Raw genomic sequence first — 21,087 nt, 5'->3', positions numbered from 1 at the left:
TTCCCGTGTCCCAGTAAATCCAGCGAAGGCTCAAGCATTTCTGAAATGTGTTTCAGATCTAGAGTTGGCCGGAGTAATTATGCCAGTTCCAATTCTGGAACAGGGGCTGGGGTTTTATTCAAATCTCTTCATTGTACCAAAGATGGAGAATTCCTTCAGACCAGTTCTGGATCTAAAAATTTTGAATCGTTATGTAAGGATACCAACATTCAAAATGGTAACTATAAGGACTATCCTGCCTTTTGTTCACCTTTTGGAAGACTTACATTTCTTGGTGTCTTTCTCATCATTTTTCCTGGCATTCTTTTAGAATTCCGAGAATTTTACAGTTTCTTCAGGATGGTTTGGATAAAGGTTTGTCTGCAAGTTCCTTGAAAGGACAAATCTCTGCTCTTTCTGTTCTTTTTCACAGAAAGATTGCTAATCTTCCTGATATTCATTGTTTTGTACAAGCTTTGGTTTGTATAAAACCTGTTATTAAGTCAATTTCTCCTCCTTGGAGTTTGAATTTGGTTCTGGGGGCTCTTCAAGCTCCTCCGTTTGAACCTATGCATTCATTGGACATTAAATTACTTTCTTGGAAAGTTTTGTTTCTTTTGGCCATCTCTTCTGCTAGAAGAGTTTCTGAATTATCTGCTCTTTCTTGTGAGTCTCCTTTTCTGATTTTTCATCAGGATAAGGCGGTGTTGCGAACTTCTTTTAAATTTTTACCTAAGGTTGTGAATTCTAACAACATTAGTAGAGAAATTGTGGTTCCTTCATTGTGTCCTAATCCTAAGAATTCTAAGGAGAGATCATTGCATTCTTTGGATGTAGTTAGAGCTTTGAAATATTATGTTGAAGCTACTAAGAATTTCCGTTCTATTTGTTATCTTTTCCGGTTCTAGGAAAGGTCAGAAGGCCTCTGTCATTTCTTTGGCATCTTGGTTGAAATCTTTAATTCATCATGCTTATGTCGAGTCGGGTAAAACTCCGCCTCAAAGGATTACAGCTCATTCTACTAGGTCAATTTCTACTTCCTGGGCGTTTAGGAATGAAGCTTCGGTTGATCAGATTTGCAAAGCAGCAACTTGGTCTTCTTTGCATACTTTTACTAAATTCTACCATTTTGATGTGTTTTCTTCTTCTGAAGCAGTTTTTGGTAGAAAAGTACTTCAGGCAGCTGTTTCAGTTTGATTCTTCTGCTTATAATTTCAGTTTTTTTCATTATAAGATTTAAACTTTCTTTTGGGTGTGGATTATTTTCAGCGGAATTGGCTGTCTTTATTTTATCCCTCCCTTTCTAGTGACTCTTGCATGGAAGATCCACATCTTGGGTAGTCATTATCCCATACGTCACTAGCTCATGGACTCTTGCTAATTACATGAAAGAAAACATAATTTATGTAAGAACATACCTGATAAATTCATTTCTTTCATATTAGCAAGAGTCCATGAGGCCCACCCTTTTTGTGGTGGTTATGATTTTTTGTATAAAGCACAATTATTCCAATTCCTTATTTTTTATGCTTTCGCACTTTTGTCTTATCACCCCACTTCTTGGCTATGCGTTAAACTGATTTGTGGGTGTGGTGAGGGGTGTATTTATAGGCATTTTGAGGTTTGGGAAACTTTGCCCCTCCTGGTAGGAATGTATATCCCATACGTCACTAGCTCATGGACTCTTGCTAATATGAAAGAAATGAATTTATCAGGTAAGTTCTTACATATATTATGTTTTTTAAGATCCTCTGACATTGAGTGCATGGTGGGAGGGGCCTATTTTCGCGCACTTTATGCACAGTTGATATCCAGACTGAGACATCCAGCTTCCCTAAAGGAGTCCTCTGGCATCTAGGACCACTATAGAGGGTTTTTTCCCTGCAAAAATCGTGTTTAAGGGCAGGTAGGAGCCACAGCAGAGCTGTGGCAGTGTGTTTGTCTGTTTTTTAACGGTTTTACCGTTTTTCTAATCCGGTTTGGGGCCTAAGGGGTTAATCATCCATTTGCAAGTGGGTGCAATGCTGCTTTAGTCTCTTATACACACTGTAAAAATTTCGTAGAGTTTACTACTTTTTAACACTGTTTTGCAGTTTATGTGGTAGTTTTTTTCTCTTAAAGGTACAGTACCGTTTTTGTTTAATTGCTTTTTCACATTTATTAAAGTGTTTTCCAAGCTTGCTGGTCCCATTACTAGTCTGTTAAATATGTCTGACATAGAGGAAACTCCTTGTTCATTATGTTTAGAAGCCATTGTGGAACCCCCTCTTAGAATGTGTACTGTTACAAACTGCTATTTGTAACTGGCCCTTTAAATGAAAAATTGCCCTGCTTCCATGGATCGTGGAGAAGCCTATTTGCCAGCCTCCTTCCTCATGACTATGGCCCCTGGAAGATTGTGCCCCTGAAAACCTATTAACTTTTATTGGGTGTGTATGGCCCTTTAAGAACCGTCTGGGGACATATTGTGACTTTGGTGAACAATGGCCCTTTAAGACTATGTCCCCAGACCTGTAAAATAACTAGTTTATTGATAAACATTCCCATTGTCTAATCAGACTGCTAGTGATAAGGTGGACTGCATTGTTTTCTTGTGTGTAACTTGTTATCTGCTGAAGAAATGTAATTCTACTTAGGCCTGTCAAAGGGTGTTGTCTCTCTATCTAAATGTATCAAATGTGTGACTGGGGATTTTATGCCTCCCCCTGAGAGTGTCCTTTTTTGCATGTAACCTCAATAAAAAGCAGGCTGTGTGTTCCAGCACATCAGACCTATTCTGACCCTCTAACTTGCAGCCTTGACTCATGTTTGTAGGGGACAGCTATAATCACTACAGGGATTGCTATGCTCTATATACTCCCTTAACTACTGAGCTCTTGTAAGAGCTCTTGTTCCTGATCCTGCTTCGCTGTACAGAAGGAAGAGGTTCACCTACTGGAGCCTGGTCGTAGGTCCAGGGTGCAGAGCAGATGGCGAGATACCAGTCCAGCAGCGGTGGTTCGTAGAGTCTGCATTACTTATGGTGGCTACGCAGCAGTTATAGTGTCTACGGTGCTGATGATCCTTTGGTGAGCGCTAGGAGCATCCTTTTCTACGGTCCAACTTCCAGCCAGCCTGGAGGCAACCGTAACATTTGGCGGCAGCGGTGGGATGGCGTCCTAGCGCAAGGAGCAGCACCCCAACAGCACTGGTATCGTAGGAGAGTTATTGAGGGCAACGCTAGCCACTGCGCAGCGTCCCTACCTACAGCAGCATGGAGCTGACAAGATACTGGTCAGAACCCAGTGAAGAGCACCTCAACCGGATCCGTCGCTATGAGGGCGCTGATTTCGTTCCAGAGGTAAAGAGGCAGCTAGTCCGATATGGTCCAGACCCTGCGCAGGAGGTAGTCAGTCGCATCATCCAGGAATTGGATACTGAGAACGAAGCGGCACGAGCCTTTGAGCGCCAACTGTGGAGTTTGGGGGTATGGACACCTGGTCTCCAGCGGGAAAGTGAGTTACAGGGAGCGGAGAGCAACGACCTCCCTCCCCAGCGGCAGCCGGAGTTACAGGGAGAGGAGAGCAGCGACCTCCCTCCCCAGCGGCAGTATACCGTGCAGAGGGAAGAGACAACCAGTCTCCTTCCCCAACCCCAACCAGAGATACCCGAGGCAGCAGGCCTCATAGACTGGTCCTGGGAGGACCCCCAGCAGGCAGGTGGAGATGGGACCGCAGTCTCTCTACCGGCCCTACAGGGATGCTGGGCAGGCGGCCCAGATCCCCAGCGACAGACCCAGCTACAGGGAGGGGAGAGCATCGACCTCCCTCCCCAGCCGGAGTGTGCCTTCCAGGGAGAGGAGACAACCAGTCTCTCTCCCCAGCCACAGCATGTTCCACAGGAAGCGGAGAGCATCGACCTCCCTTCCCAACGGCCGCCGGAGTATCAGGAGGAGGAGGTAAGCCAATCTCCCCCTCCCCAGCTAACTCCTAACTTGGGCCCAGGGTTAACAGTGGAGATGTTGACCCCCACTGACCCCCACGTTCCATTTGCCACCGGGCAGGACTATGCCCCAATTCCCCCAGCAGAAGAGCTGGCATCAGGACAGAGCGCTGCTGGCCTCTACCCCTTGTTACAGGACTGGCCTGCAAACCCCTCACCCCAGCAGAAGCGCTGGCACCAGGGCAGAGTGCCGCTGGCCTCTGCCCCCCAAGTACCATCAGCTATTTGCCCAGCTGCGCCAGGAAGGCCGAGGATGCTACACTTTCATCCTACAACCTGGAACCTACAGGCCAGTACTACTTATTGTGGGGGGCTACTTTGCTGCTAATGTTTATTTGTGGGTGGGTTGCGAGACTAACTTAGGCACTGACCGACAGAAGGTCAGGTGCCTGGTTAGTCTCCCTCCAAAAGGGGAGATATGTTACAAACTGCTATTTGTAACTGGCCCTTTAAATGAAAAATTGCCCTGCTTCCATGGATTGTGGAGAAGCCTATTTGCCAGCCTCCTTCCTCATGACTATGGCCCCTGGAAGATTGTGCCCCTGAAAACCTATTAACTTTTATTGGGTGTGTATGGCCCTTTAAGAACCGTCTGGGGACATATTGTGACTTTGGTGAACAATGCCCCTTTAAGACCATGTCCTCAGACCTGTAAAATAGCTTGTCCCTGGCTTTCTCCCACTTGGTTCAGTAAATAGGACTTACTGAACCAAGTACCACACAGGCAGAGTGTTCCACAGAAAGGGAGCACTGTTACAAAAGCATTAGTTTTCATTGTGTGCCATTAAGAGTTAATTTTGTTCAGCTTCAAGAAGCTATTCTAAATACAAGTTTGCTGGGATCAGCTCTAATTAAGTTTAGTGATAAACATTCCCATTGTCTAATCAGACTGCTAGTGATAAGGTGGACTGCATTGTTTTCTTGTGTGTAACTTGTTATCTGCTGAAGAAATGTAATTCTACTATGGCCTGTCAAAGGGCGTTGTCTCTCTATCTAAATGTATCAAATGTGTGATTGGGGATTTTATGCCTCCCCCTGAGAGTGTCCTTTTTTGCATGTAACCTCAATAAAAAGCAGGCTGTGTGTTCCAGCAATTCAGACCTATTCTGACCCTCTAACTTGCAGCCTTGACTCATGTTTGTAGGGGACAGCTATAATCACTACAAGGATTGCTATGCTCTATATACTCCCTTAGCTACTGAGCTCTTGTAAGAGCTCTTGTTCCTGATCCTGCTTCGCTGTACAGAAGGAAGAGGTTCACCTACTGGAGCCTGGTTGTAGGTCCAGGGTGCAGAGCAGATGGCGAGATACCAGCCCAGCAGCGGTGGTTCGTAGAGTCTGCATTACTTATGGTGGCTACGCAGCAGTTATAGTGTCTACGGTGCTGATGATCCTTTGGTGAGCGCTAGGAGCATCCTTTTCTACGGTCCAACTTCCAGCCAGCCTGGAGGCAACCGTAACATGTACCAAATGCACTGACCTTTCTATAAGTTATAAAGACCATATTATGGCTTTTAAAGATTTATCACCAGAGGTTTCTCAGACTGACAAAAGGGATGTTAAACCACCTAGCTCTCCCAATGTGTCAGAACCTATATCTCCCGCGCAAGTGACGCCAAGTACATCTGACGCCAAGTACATCTGATAGAAAGGCCTAATCTAGGCCGAAACGCTTTGGCATACTGGTGAGCTTGATTTTAATTACCATTATTATCTATTGTATACAGTGTTGCACTATTTTGTTTTTCTTTGTTTTCTTTTAGGTTTTTCGTCGCTATTTATTGTTATTTGACTTTTACCAACGGGTGGTAAATTAAACCCACTGGGCACAGCTCTTGTCCTAATCCCCTATTTTTGTACACATTTTATACACACGTTTTCATTTTTGGATTGCTTCATTTACCATTTGACTTCACTAAAGTGGACTTTATTTTCATTTTTATTTTTATTTCTATTTTTATTTTTATGGACTTTATGGATTTTGCCTAAAGGTTGGATTATCTTTTATATATATTCAATCTTACTACAACCCCACTCAACATCTATATCTGATTATAGATCACTACACTACCCACCAGTCACGTTGGAGGACATACCCACGGTTTCACACGAACATTCACTTCACTTATTTTTTCACTAACTTCTAACTTTTGATTGTCTTCGTTATTTTGGAACCATCATTTGGTTTATGACTTTGGTTTTTGATTATGCTTTGAAGTTTACCACACTTGTGTATCACTTTCAAGGAGTGTCCCCGCTCCAACTGTATACCGTATCTCCCAGGAGTTTTCAATTTCATTGTGCATTTATGTTTTAAGATAAGTTAGACATGGATCCATGCATCTAATTTTATTGTGCTAATTTTATTGTGCTATTTTTATTGTGATATTTGTTTATGTTTAGCCTTTATAGAAGGTATTAAATTGTAAGATTCAGCTCCCATTCCTTTAGCCTTTTAAGCTTCTTTAGCGCTTACTCTCACCTTTATTATTCACCTCCGCGTGTTGCTCAGGGAGGTTTTAGCAACTCTGGATGACTGTGACACCATTGTAGTCCCAGAGAAATTGTGTAAAATGGACAAATACTTTGCAGTGCATGTTTACACTGATGTTTTTCCAATCCCTAAGAGGTTTTCAGAAATTTATTACGAAGGAATGGGATAGACCAGGTGTACCGTTCTCTCCCCCTCCTGCTTTTAAAAGGATGTTTCCCATAGATGCTGCTACACGGGACTCGTGGCAGACGGTCCCTAAGGTGGAGGGAGCAGTCTCTACCCTAGCTAAGCGTACAACTATCCCCGTCGAGGACAGTTGTGCTTTCCTAGATCCAATGGATAAAAAATTAGAGGGTTTCCTTAAGAAAATCTTTATACAACAAGGTTTTATTCTCCAGCCTCTTGCATGCATTGCCCCAGTCACTGCTGCAGCGGCTTTCTGGTTCGAGTCTCTTGAAGAGGCTCTGCAGGTGGAGACCCCGTTGGATGATATCCTAGACAGGCTTAAAGCTCTTAAGTTAGCCAATTCATTTATTTCTGACGCCGTTTTTCATTTAACAAAGCTAACGGCTAAGAATTCAGGTTTTGCCAATCAGGCACGTAGGGCGCTATGGCTTAAATCCTGGTCAGCTGACGTTACTTCAAAGTCTAAGCTTCTCAACATCCCCTTCAAAGGCAGACCCTATTCGGGCCTGGATTGAAGGAGATCATTTCTGATATTACTGGAGGAAAAGGCCACGCCCTTCCCCAGGATAGGTCCAACAAATTAAGGACCAAACAGACTAATTTTCGTTCCTTTCAAAACTTCAAGAGTGGCGCAGCTTCAAATTCCTCTACTGCAAAACAAGAAGGAAATTTTGACCAGTCCAAGCCAGTCTGGAGACCTAACCAGGCTTGGAACAAGGGAAAGCAGACCAAAAAACCTGCTGCTGCCTCTAAGACAGCATGAAGGAGTAGCCCCCGATCCGGGACCAGATCTAGTTGGGGGCAGACTTTCTCTCTTTGCCAAGGCTTGGGCAAGAGACACCCAGGATCCCTGGGCTCTGGAGATTGTTTCCCAGGGATATCTTCTGGATTTCAAAGCCTCATCTCCAAAGGGAGATTTCATCTCTCACAATTATCTGCAAACCAGATAAAGAGAGAGGCATTCTTACGTTGCGTTCAAGACCTTCTGGTTATGGGAGTGATCCACCCAGTTCCAAGGGAGGAACAGGGGCAGGGATTCTATTCAAATCTGTTTATAGTTCCCAAAAAAGAGGGAACTTTCAGACCAATCTTGGATCTCAAGATACTAAACAAATTTCTCAGGGTCCCATCCTTCAAGATGGAGGCTATTCGAACCATCCTACCTATGATCCAGGAGGGTCAGTATATGACTACCCTGGACTTAAAGGATGCTTATCTCCACATTCCGATACACAGAGATCATCATCGGTTTCTCAGGTTTGCCTTCCTAGACAGGCATTACCAGTTTGTGGCTCTTCCCTTCGGGTTAGCCACGGCACCAAGAATCTTCACGAAGGTTCTAGGGTCCCTACTGACGGCCACGAGGCATAGCGGTGGCTCCTTACCTAGACGACATTCTGATACAGGCGTCGAATTTTCAAATCGCCAAGTCCCATACGGACATAGTTCTGGCATTCCTGAGGTCTCACGAGTGGGAGTTCCATCCGGAGGTATTTGCCCAGTTGGTTCAACTATGGGGCAAACCAGAACCGGATCTCATGGCGTCTCGTCAGAACGCCAAGCTTCCTCGTTACGGGTTCAGGTTCAGGGATCCCAAGGCAGCGCTGATAGATGCTCTAGCAGTGCCCTGGTCCTTCAGCCTGGCTTATGTGTTTCCTCTGCTCCCTCGTCTGATTGCCAAGATCAAGCAGGAGAGAGCTTTGGTGATTTTGATAGCTTCTGCGTGGCCACGCAGGACTTGGTATGCAGATCTGGTGGACATGTCATCCTTTCCACCATGGACTCTGCCGCTAAGGCAGGACCTTCTACTTCAAGGTCCTTTCAAACATCCAAATCTAATTTCTCTGCGTCTGACTGCTTGGAAATTGAACGCTTGATTCTATCAAAGCGTGGTTTTTCCGAGTCGGTCATTGATACCTTAATTCAGGCTCGAAAGCCTGTCACCAGGAAAATCTATCATAAGATATGGTGTAAATATCTTCATTGATGTGAATCCAAGGGTTAGTCATGGAGTAAAGTCAGGATTCCTAGAATCGTATCCTTTCTCCAAGAAGGATTGGAGAAAGGATTGTCTGCTAGTTCCTTAAAGGGACAGATTTCTGCTCTGTCTATTCTTTTGCACAAACGTCTGGCTGATGTTCCAGACGTTCAGGCGTTTTGTCAGGCTTTAGTTAGAATCAAGCCTGTGTTTAAACCTGTTGCTCCGCCATGGAGTTTAAATTTAGTTCTTAAAAATTCTTCAAGGGGTTCCGTTTGAACCTTTGCATTCCATAGATATTAAACTTTTATCTTGGAAAGTTCTGATTTTAGTAGCTATCTCCTCGGCTCGAAGAGTTTCAGAGTTATCTGCTTTACAGTGTGATTCCCCTTATCTGATTTTCCATGCAGATAAGGTAGTTTTGCGTTCCAAACCTGGGTTTCTTCCTAAGGTAGTATCTAATAAGAATATCAATCAGGAGATTGTTGTTCCTTCATTATGTCCTAATCCTTCCTCAAAGAAGGAACGTCTTTTACACAATCTTGATGTGGTTCGTGCTTTAAAGTTTTATTTACAAGCTACGAAGGATTTTTGTCAAACATCTGCTTTGTTTGTTGTCTACTCTGGACAGAGGAGAGGCCAAAAGGCTTTGGCAACTTCTCTTTCTTTTTGCCTGAGAAGCATAATCCGCTTAGCTTATGAGACTGCTGGCCAGCAGCCTCCTGAAAGAATTACAGCTCATTCCACTAGAGCGGTGGCTTCCACATGGGCTTTTAAAAATGAGGCCTCTGTTGAACAGATTTGTAAGGCGGCGACTTGGTCTTCGCTTCATACTTTTTCTAAATTCTACAAATTCAATACTTTTGCTTCTTCGGAGGCTATTTTTGGGAGAAAGGTCTTACAGGCAGTGGTGCCCTCAGTTTAAGTTCCTGCCTTGTCCCTCCCTTCATCCGTGTCCTAAAGCTTTGGTATTGGTATCCCACAAGTAATGGATGAACCCGTGGACTGGATACACCTTTACAAGAAAAAACAAAATTTATGCTTACCTGATAAATGTATTTCTCTTGTGGTGTATCCAGTCCACGGCCCGCCCTGTCATTTTAAGGCAGGTGTTTTTTATTTTTTAACTACAGTCACCACTGCACCCTATAGTTTCTCCTTTTTTCTTGCTTGTCTTCGGTCGAATGACTGGGGATGGCAGTTAGGGGAGGAGCTATATAGACAGCTCTGCTGTGGGTGTCCTCTTGCAGCTTCCTGTTGGGAAGGAGAATATCCCACAAGTAATGGATGAACCCGTGGACTGGATACAACACAAGAGAAATACATTTATCAGGTAAGCATACATTTTGTTTTTCTCAGTGTCCCTTCCTTCAAGATGGAGACAATAAGGTCCATCCTTCCTTTAGTTCAGGAATGCCAGTTTATGACCACTATAGATCTAAAGGACGCTTACCTTCATGTTCCAATCCACAGGGAACACTTTCAGTTCCTGAGGTTTGCATTCCTGGACCAGCACTTACAGTTAATTACCCTTCCCTTTGGCCTAGCTACTGCTCCAAGAATCCTTATGAAGGTTCTGGGGGCTCTTCCAGCCGTTGCCAGAACTCAGAATATTACAGTAGCCCCATATTTGGATGCAAGCACCTTCTTGTCGTCTTACGGAAGAATACTCGGAATCCCTTCTCAGTCTTCTTCGATCACATGGATGGAAGATAAACTTGGAAAAGAGTTCTCCCAAGTACCAGGGTGGAATTCCTGGGTGCTATAATAGACTCCATATCCATTAGGATATTTCTAACAGACTAGAGACGTAGCAAGCTAACTTCGGCATGTCTTGCCCTCCGGACCTCCCTGAGTCCCTCTGTGTCTCAGTGTATGGAGGTGATTAGTCTCATGGTGTCCTGCATGGACATCATTCCTTTTGCCAGGTTCCGTCTCAGACCTTTACAACTGTGCATGCTGAGACAGTTGACCGGTAATCATTCTGATCTGTCTCTACACATTGTATTAGACAGCCAGTTGTGGGAATCGCTCTCTTGGTGGCTCTGTCCAAATCATCTGTCCCAAGGGACGTGCTTCTTAAGACCATCCTGGGAGATTGTGACTACGGATTAGGATCAGACCTGTGTTTAGATCAGGGGCTCCTCATTGGAACCTAAATCTTGTTCTTTGTGTTTTGCAACAGGCTCCGTTTGAGCCTCTACATTCCTGTGACATTAAATTGTTATCTTGGAAGGTTCTCTTTTTATTGGCTATAGCAGTTTTACGTACTAAATTAGGTTTTCTTCCTAAGGTTGTGTCAGATCGCAACATCAATCAAGAGATTGTGGTTCCTTCCTTGTGTCCTAATCCTTCTTCATCAAAGGAACGTTTTACTTCACCATTTGGATGTGGTTCGTGCCTTGAAGTTCTTTCTTCAGGCTACTAAGGAGTTTAGACAATCTTCCTCTTTGTTGTCTATTCGGGGAAGCGTAAGGGGCAGAAGGCTACTTCGACTTCCCTATCTTTTTGGTTAAGGAGTGTCATCGGCTTAGTTTACGAGACAGCGGGACATCATCCTCCTGAGAGGATAACGGCTCATTCCACTAGAGCAGGGGCTTCCTCTTGGGCCTTTAAGAACGAGGCCTCTATGGATCAGATTTGTAAGGCGGCTACCTGGTCCTCCTTACATACTTTTTCAAATTTTTACTAGTTTGATGTTTTTGCAGCTTTCGGGAGAAAAGTTTTGTAGGCTGTGGTGCCCTCAGAATAGGGTCCGCCTCTTCCTTTTTGTTCCCTCCCGTTATTCATGCTCTGGAGCTTGGGTATAGTCTTCCCAACAGTAAGGAATGAAGCGGTGGACTCTCCCTATCTTAGGAAGGAAAACATCATTTATGCTTACCAGATAAATTCATTTCCTTCCAGATAGGGAGAGTCCATGGCCCCGCCTGTTTTTTCTTGTCTAAGGACGGCCCCCTATTATTTATCTTATTCTTCTGGCACCATTTATGCCCTGATATTTCTCCTACTTTTCCTTGTTCCCTTGGCAGAATGACTGAGGTAATGAGGAAGTGGGAGGGATATTTAAGCCTTTGGCTGGGGTGTCTGACTCCTCCTGGTGGCCAGGTGTTGTATTTCCCAACAGTAAGGAATAAAGCCATGGACTCTCCCTATCCGGAAGGAAAGGAATTTATCTGGTAAGCATAAATGATGTATTCTGGTGTGTGTGTTGTTTGTTCCTGGTGGGTGTGGCTGGTTTGCTAGGGAGTGTGAATGCTGCTTGTTTACAGTGGGTGTGGCTTGTTTGCTGGCGAGTGTGGCTTGTTTGTTGTGTGTTAGTGCTACTTGTTTCTGGTGGGTGTCTCTTGTTTGCTGGTGTGTGTGAGTGCTACTTGTTTACGGTGGGTGTGGCTTGTTTGCTGGTGAGTGTGAATGCTGCTTGTTTCTGGTGTGTGTGGCTTGTTTGCTGGTGGGTGTGTGTGTTGGCTGTTCCTGGTGGGTGTGGTTTGTTTGCTGGTGGGTGTGTGTGTTGGCTGTTCCTGGTGGGTGTGGTTTGTTTGCTGGTGGTTGTGTGTGTTGGTTGTTCCTGTGTGAGGTTGCTCAAAGGATAACAAGTGTTGTTTCATTTTACAGGAGCTTGAGGCTGTTAGAGATGCGCTGACACCAGCACTGGCTTGTGCTGCTGCAAGTACTGGAGACATTAATGCGCTGGAGGCGATACGGGATATGGTAATGCCCAGTGTGTATAGAATGTTATGAGTGTGAGTGCTGATTTAACCACCCCGTTTGCTGCCCATGTCTTACATATTTACAGCGCCCACTGCTTACTGCACAATAAGAGGACTGAGGTGTAAATAGCTCTCGAGTGCTAACGTGTTTATTACCTTAAGCGCCAAGGTGCAGATAATGCTGCCCAACAGACTTTTGTCTTTAAAATGCCTTCTACACATACCGCAGTGGGTGTTCCCTGATGTTCACCGTCCCATTCTAGATACCCCTTGTTACCTTATCTCACGCCCACCCACTGGTGTAAGTGGCACCTTCTCTTTTGTGCCTCTTCATGACAAGGCCACTACCCTGTATTTGTCATACTGCCATGTCAGTGTGGCAGCCAGCTCTGTTTCACCCCTTAATGAGCAGTTCTGTGTCTTATGCACCACAGTGGGAGTGTGACATTTTGAGGAGCAGGTGAAGGGTGGGAGGTTTGCAACACTTTCTGAAAGGAAAGCAAATCTGTCTCTGGCAGCCAGTGGGTTAACTAGATTACTGATGGCGCTATGCATAAAGCTGTTAAACTTACACTTCATAAGAAATAAGGGCCGAGACTGGGCCTTCTGGTACCTATCTGCTGTATTTATCTATACTCTGCACAAGGCTTAACCCCTCGGCTACTGGTGTAGTCTGTATTTATCTACAGAGTCTGTACAAGGTGTAGCTGCTTAACCCCTCGGTTGCTGGTGTAGTCTGTATTTATCTACAGTCTGTACAAGGCAGCTGCTTAACCCCTCGGCTGCTGGTGTAGTCTGTATTTATCTATACTCTGCACAAGGCTTAACCCCTCGGCTACTGGTGTAGTCTGTATTTATCTACAGAGTCTGTACAAGGTGTAGCTGCTTAACCCCTCGGTTGCTGGTGTAGTCTGTATTTATCTACAGTCTGTACAAGGCAGCTGCTTAACCCCTCGGCTGCTGGTGTAGTCTGTATTTATCTATACTCTGCACAAGGCTTAACCCCTCGGCTGCTGGTGTAGTCTGTATTTATCTACAGTCTGTACAAGGTGTAGCTGCTTAACCCCTCGGCTGCTGGTGTAGTCTGTATTTATCTACAGTCTGTACAAGGTGTAGCTGCTTAACCCCTCGGCTGCTGGTGTAGTCTGTATTTATCTACAGAGTCTGTACAAGGTGTAGCTGCTTAACCCCTCGGCTTCTGGTGTAGTCTGTATTTATCTACAGTCTGTACAAGGCAGCTGCTTAACCCCTCGGCTGCTGGTGTAGTCTGTATTTATCTACAGTCTGTACAAGGCAGCTGCTTAACCCCTCGGCTGCTGGTGTAGTCTGTATTTATCTACAGAGTCTGTACAAGGCAGCTGCTTAACCCCTCGGCTGCTGGTGTAGTCTGTATTTATCTACAGTCTGTACAAGGCAGCTGCTTAACCCCTCGGCTGCTGGTGTAGTCTGTATTTATCTACAGTCTGTACAAGGCAGCTGCTTAACCCCTCAGCTGCTGGTGTAGTCTGTATTTATCTACAGTCTGTACAAGGCAGCTGCTTAACCCCTTGTCTGCTGGGGTAGTCTTTATATACAGTCTGTACAGTTACTGTCATGCAGGGTGTAACGGCACTTAGGCTAGCACATGTTACAGATAAGGGTGTTATATAACAGTCTCATACAGGATGTAACAGCGCTGCCGCTAACACATTACAGATAAGGTGTATATAAGTTACTGTCATACAGGGTGTAACAGCGCTGTCACTAGCACATTACAGATAAGGTGTATATAAGTTACTGTCATACAGGGTGTAACAGCGCTGTCACTAACACATTACAGATAAGGTGTATATAACAGTTACTGTCATGCAGGGTGTAACAGCGCTGTCACTAACACATTACAGATAAGGTGTATATAAGTTACTGTCATACAGGGTGTTACAGCGCTGTCACTCACTAGCACATTACAGATAAGGTGTATATAACAGGTACTGTCATACAGGGTGTAACAGCACTGTCACTAACACATTACAGATAAGGTGTATATAACAGTTACTGTCATGCAGGGTGTAACAGCGCTGTCACTAACACATTACAGATAAGGTGTATATAACAGTTACTGTCATGCAGGGTGTAACAGCGCTGTCACTAGCACATTACAGATAAGGTGTATATAACAGTTACTGTCATACAGGGTGTAACAGCGCTGCCACTAACATTACAGATAAGGTGTATATAACAGGTACTGTCATGCAGGGTGTAACAGCGCTGTCACTAACACATTACAGATAAGGTGTATATAACAGTTACTGTCATGCAGGGTGTAACAGCGCTGTCACTAGCACATTACAGATAAGGTGTATATAACAGGTACTGTCATACAGGGTGTAACAGCACTGTCACTAACACATTACAGATAAGGTGTATATAACAGGTACTGTCATACAGGGTGTAACAGTGCTGCCACTAACATTGCAGATAAGGTGTATATAACAGTTACTGTCATACAGGGTCTAAGCGCTGTCACTAACACATTACAGATAAGGTGTATATAACAGTTACTGTCATACAGGGTGTAACAGCGCTGTCACTAGCACATTACAGATAAGATGTATATAACAGTTACTGTCATACAGGGTGTAACAGCGCTGTCACTAGCACATTACAGATAAGGTGTATATAACAGTTACTGTCATACAGGGTGTAACAGCGCTGTCACTAGCACATTACAGATAAGATGTATATAACAGTTACTGTCATACAGGGTGTAACAGCGCTGTCACTAGCACATTACAGATAAGGTGTATATAACAGTTACTGTCATACAGGGTGTAACAGCACTGTCACTAACACATTACAGATAAGGTGTATATAACAGTTACTGTCATACAGGGTGTAACAGCACTGTCACTAACACATTACAGATAAGGTGTATATAACAGTTACTGTCATGCAGGGTGTAACAGCGCTGTCACTAGCACATTACAGATAAGGTGTATAACAGTTACTGTCATGCAGGGTGTAACAGCACTGTCACTAACACATTACAGATAAGGTGTATATAACAGTTACTGTCATGCAGGGTGTAACAGCGCTGTCACTAACACATTACAGATAAGGTGTATATAACAGTTACTGTCATACAAGGTGTAACAGCGCTGCCACTAACATTACAGATAAGGTGTATATAACAGTTACTGTCATGCAGGGTGTAACAGCGCTGTCACTAACACATTACAGATAAGGTGTATACAACAGTTACTGTCATACAGGGTGTAACAGCGCTGTCACTAACACATTACAGATAAGGTGTATATAACAGGTACTGTCATACAGGGTCTAAGCGCTGTCACTAACACATTACAGATAAGGTGTATATAACAGTTACTGTCATACAGGGTGTAACAGCGCTGTCACTAACACATTACAGATAAGGTGTATATAACAGTTACTGTCATACAGGGTGTAACAGCGCTGTCACTAGCACATTACAGATAAGGTGTATATAACAGGTACTGTCATACAGGGTGTAACAGCGCTGCCACTAACATTACAGATAAGGTGTATATAACAGGTACTGTCATACAGGGTCTAAGCGCTGCCACTAACACATTACAGATAAGGTGTATATAACAGTCTCATACAGGGTGTAACAGCGCTGTCACTAGCACATTACAGATAAGGTGTATATAACAGGTACTGTCATGCAGGGTGTAACAGCGCTGTCACTAACACATTACAGATAAGGTGTATATGACAGTTACTGTCATACAGGGTGTAACAGCGCTGTCACTAACACATTACAGATAAGGTGTATATAACAGGTACTGTCATGCAGGGTGTAACAGCGCTGTTACTAGCACATTACAGATAAGGTGTATATAACAGTTACTGTCATACAGGGTGTAACAGCGCTGTCACTATCACATTACAGATAAGGTGTATATAACAGTTACTGTCATACAGGGTGTAACAGCGCTGCACTAACATTACAGATAAGGTGTATATAACAGGTACTGTCATGCAGGGTGTAACAGCGCTGTCACTAACACATTACAGATAAGGTGTATATAACAGTTACTGTCATGCAGGGTGTAACAGCGCTGTCACTAGCACATTACAGATAAGGTGTATATAACAGGTACTGTCATACAGGGTGTAACAGCACTGTCACTAACACATTACAGATAAGGTGTATATAACAGTTACTGTCATACAGGGTGTAACAGCGCTGTCACTAGCACATTACAGATAAGATGTATATAACAGTTACTGTCATACAGGGTGTAACAGCGCTGTCACTAGCACATTACAGATAAGGTGTATATAACAGTTACTGTCATACAGGGTGTAACAGCGCTGTCACTAGCACATTACAGATAAGATGTATATAACAGTTACTGTCATACAGGGTGTAACAGCGCTGTCACTAACACATTACAGATAAGGTGTATATGACAGGTACTGTCATGCAGGGTGTAACAGCGCTGTCACTAACACATTACAGATAAGGTGTATATAACAGTTACTGTCATGCAGGGTGTAACAGCACTGTCACTAGCACATTACATATAAGGTTTATGTAACAGGTACTGTCATGCAGGGTGTAACAGCGCTGCCACTAACATTACAGATAAGGTGTATATAACAGTTACTGTCATGCAGGGTGTAACAGCGCTGTCACTAACACATTACAGATAAGGTGTATATAACAGTTACTGTCATACAGGGTGTAACAGCGCTGTCACTAGCACATTACAGATAAGATGTATATAACAGTTACTGTCATACAGGGTGTAACAGCGCTGCCACTAACATTACAGATAAGGTGTATATAACAGGTACTGTCATACAGGGTGTAACAGCGCTGCCACTAACATTACAGATAAGGTGTATATAACAGGTACTGTCATGCAGGGTGTAACAGCGCTGTCACTAGCACATTTCAGATAAGGTGTATATAACAGGTACTGTCATGCAGGGTGTAACAGCGCTGCCACTAGCACATTACAGATAAGGTGTATATAACAGGTACTGTCATGCAGGGTGTAACAGCACTGTCACTAACACATTACAGATAAGGTGTATATAACAGGTACTGTCATACAGGGTGTAACAGTGCTGCCACTAACATTACAGATAAGGTGTATATAACAGTTACTGTCATACAGGGTCTAAGCGCTGTCACTAACACATTACAGATAAGGTGTATATAACAGTTACTGTCATACAGGGTGTAACAGCGCTGTCACTAGCACATTACAGATAAGATGTATATAACAGTTACTGTCATACAGGGTGTAACAGCGCTGTCACTAGCACATTACAGATAAGGTGTATATAACAGTTACTGTCATAAAGGGTGTAACAGCGCTGTCACTAGCACATTACAGATAAGGTGTATATAACAGTTACTGTCATACAGGGTGTAACAGCGCTGTCACTAACACATTACAGATAAGGTGTATATAACAGTTACTGTCATACAGGGTGTAACAGCACTGTCACTAGCACATTACATATAAGGTTTATGTAACAGGTACTGTCATGCAGGTTGTAACAGCGCTGCCACTAACATTACAGATAAGGTGTATATAACAGTTACTGTCATGCAGGGTGTAACAGCGCTGTCACTAACACATTACAGATAAGGTGTATATAACAGTTACTGTCATACAGGGTGTAACAGCGCTGTCACTAACACATTACAGATAAGGTGTATATGACAGTTACTGTCATACAGGGTCTAAGCGCTGCCACTAACACATTACAGATAAGGTGTATATAACAGTTACTGTCATACAGGGTGTAACAGCGCTGTCACTAACACATTACAGATAAGGTGTATATAACAGTTACTGTCATACAGGGTGTAACAGCGCTGTCACTAACACATTACAGATAAGGTGTATATAACAGTCTCATACAGGGTGTAACAGCGCTGTCACTAGCACATTTCAGATAAGGTGTATATAACAGGTACTGTCATACAGGGTCTAAGCGCTGCCACTAACACATTACAGATAAGGTGTATATAACAGTCTCATACAGGGTGTAACAGCGCTGTCACTAGCACATTTCAGATAAGGTGTATATAACAGGTACTGTCATGCAGGGTGTAACAGCGCTGTCACTAACACATTACAGATAAGGTGTATATGACAGTTACTGTCATACAGGGTGTAACAGCGCTGTCACTAACACATTACAGATAAGGTGTATATAACAGGTACTGTCATACAGGGTGTAACAGCGCTGTCACTAGTACATTACAGATAAGGTGTATATAACAGTTACTGTCATACAGGGTGTAACAGCGCTGTCACTAACACATTACAGATAAGGTGTATATAACAGGTACTGTCATGCAGGGTGTAACAGCGCTGTGACTAACACATTACAGATAAGGTGTATATAACAGTTACTGTCATACAGGGTGTAACAGCGCTGTCACTAACACATTACAGATAAGGTGTATATAACAGTTACTGTCATACAGGGTGTAACAGCGCTGTCACTAGCACATTACAGATAAGGTGTATATAACAGGTACTGTCATGCAGGGTGTAACAGCGCTGTCACTAACATTACAGATAAGGTGTATATAACAGGTACTGTCATGCAGGGTGTAACAGCGCTGTCACTAACACATTACAGATAAGGTGTATATGACAGGTACTGTCATGCAGGGTGTAACAGCGCTATCACTAACACATTACAGATAAGGTGTATATAACAGTTACTGTCATACAGGGTGTAACAGCGCTGTCACTAACACATTACAGATAAGGTGTATATAACAATTACTGTCATGCAGGGTGTAACAGCGCTGTCACTAGCACATTACAGATAAGGTGTATATAACAGGTACTGTCATACAGGGTGTAACAGCGCTGTCACTATCACATTACAGATAAGGTGTATATAACAGTTACTGTCATACAGGGTGTAACAGCGCTGTCACTAACACATTACAGATAAGGTGTATATAACAGTTACTGTCATACAGGGTGTAACAGCGCTGTCACTAGCACATTACAGATAAGGTGTATATAACAGTCTCATACAGGGTGTAACAGCGCTGTCACTAACACATTACAGATAAGGTGTATATAACAGGTACTGTCATGCAGGGTGTAACAGCGCTGTCACCAACACATTACAGATAAGGTGTATATAACAGTCTCATACAGGGTGTAACAGCGCTGTCACTAACACATTACAGATACGGTGTATATAACAGGTACTGTCATGCAGGGTGTAACAGCGCTGTCACTAACACATTACAGATAAGGTGTATATAACAGTTACTGTCATGCAGGGTGTAACAGCGCTGTCACTAACACATTACAGATAAGGTGTATATGACAGGTACTGTCATGTAGGGTGTAACAGCGCTGTCACTAACATTACAGATAAGGTGTATATAACAGTTACTGTCATACAAGGTGTAACAGCGCTGTCACTAACACATTACAGATAAGGTGTATATAACAGTTACTGTCATACAAGATGTAACAGCGCTGTCACTAGCACATTACAGATAAGGTGTATATAACAGTTACTGTCATACAGGGTGTAACAGCGCTGTCACTAACATTAAAGATAAGGTGTATATAACAGTTACTGTCATACAAGATGTAACAGCGCTGTCACTAACACATTACAGATAAGGTGTATATAACAGTTACTGTCATACAGGGTGTAACAGCGCTGCCACTAACATTACAGATAAGGTGTATATAACAGTTACTGTCATGCAGGGTGTAACAGCGCTGTCACTAACACATTACAGATAAGGTGTATATAACAGTTACTGTCATGCAGGGTGTAACAGCGCTGTCACTAGCACATTACAGATAAGGTGTATATGACCGTTACTGTCATACAGGGTCTAAGCGCTGCCACTAACACATTACAGATAAGGTGTATATAACAGTTACTGTCATGCAGGGTGTAACAGCGCTGTCACTAGCACATTACAGATAAGGTGTATATAACAGTTACTGTCATGCAGGGTGTAACAGCGCTGTCACTAGCACATTACAGATAAGGTGTATATAACAGTTACTGTCATACAGGGTGTAACAGCGCTGCCACTAACATTACAGATAAGGTGTATATAACAGGTACTGTCATACAGGGTGTAACAGCGCTGTCACTAACATTACAGATTAGGTGTATATAACAGGTCCTGTCATACAGGGTGTAACAGCGCTGTCACTAACATTACAGATAAGGTGTATATAAGTTACTGTCATACAGGGTGTAACAGCGCTGTCACTAGCACATTACAGATAAGGTGTATATAACAGTTACTGTCATACAGGGTGTAACAGCGCTGTCACTAGTACATTACAGATAAGGTGTATATAACAGGTACTGTCATGTAGGGTGTAACAGCGCTGTCACTAACATTACAGATAAGGTGTATATAACAGGTACTGTCATGTAGGGTGTAACAACGCTGTCACTAACATTACAGATAAGGTGTATATAACAGGTACTGTCATACAGGGTGTAACAGCGTTGTCACTAACATTACAGATAAGGTGTATATAACAGGTACTGTCATACAGGGTGTAACAGCGCTGTCACTAGCACATTACAGATAAGGTGTATATAACAGTTACTGTCATGCAGGGTGTAACAGCGCTGTCACTAGCACATTACAGATAAGGTGTATATAACAGTTACTGTCATACAGGGTGTAACAGCGCTGTCACTAACATTGCAGATAAGGTGTATATAACAGGTACTGTCATGTAGGGTGTAACAGCGCT

General features: G+C 43.4%; 1 protein-coding gene across 1 annotated transcript in view; it reads left to right on the top strand.

Moving 5' to 3' along the window:
* Positions 1-21,087, top strand: part of ASPG (asparaginase) — a 647,837-nt gene that overhangs the window by 423,341 nt on the left and 203,409 nt on the right. The window contains exon 11 of the mRNA XM_053697101.1: positions 12,231-12,326. Coding sequence (XP_053553076.1) covers positions 12,231-12,326 — 96 coding nt within the window. The remainder of the gene's footprint in view (positions 1-12,230; positions 12,327-21,087) is intronic.

This window comes from Bombina bombina, chromosome 1, assembly GCF_027579735.1.
Source record: "Bombina bombina isolate aBomBom1 chromosome 1, aBomBom1.pri, whole genome shotgun sequence".
In the NCBI taxonomy this organism is placed as follows: domain Eukaryota; kingdom Metazoa; phylum Chordata; class Amphibia; order Anura; family Bombinatoridae; genus Bombina; species Bombina bombina.
The sequence above is the reverse complement of the archived record's forward strand: the minus strand, read 5'-3'. Positions and strand labels throughout refer to the sequence as shown.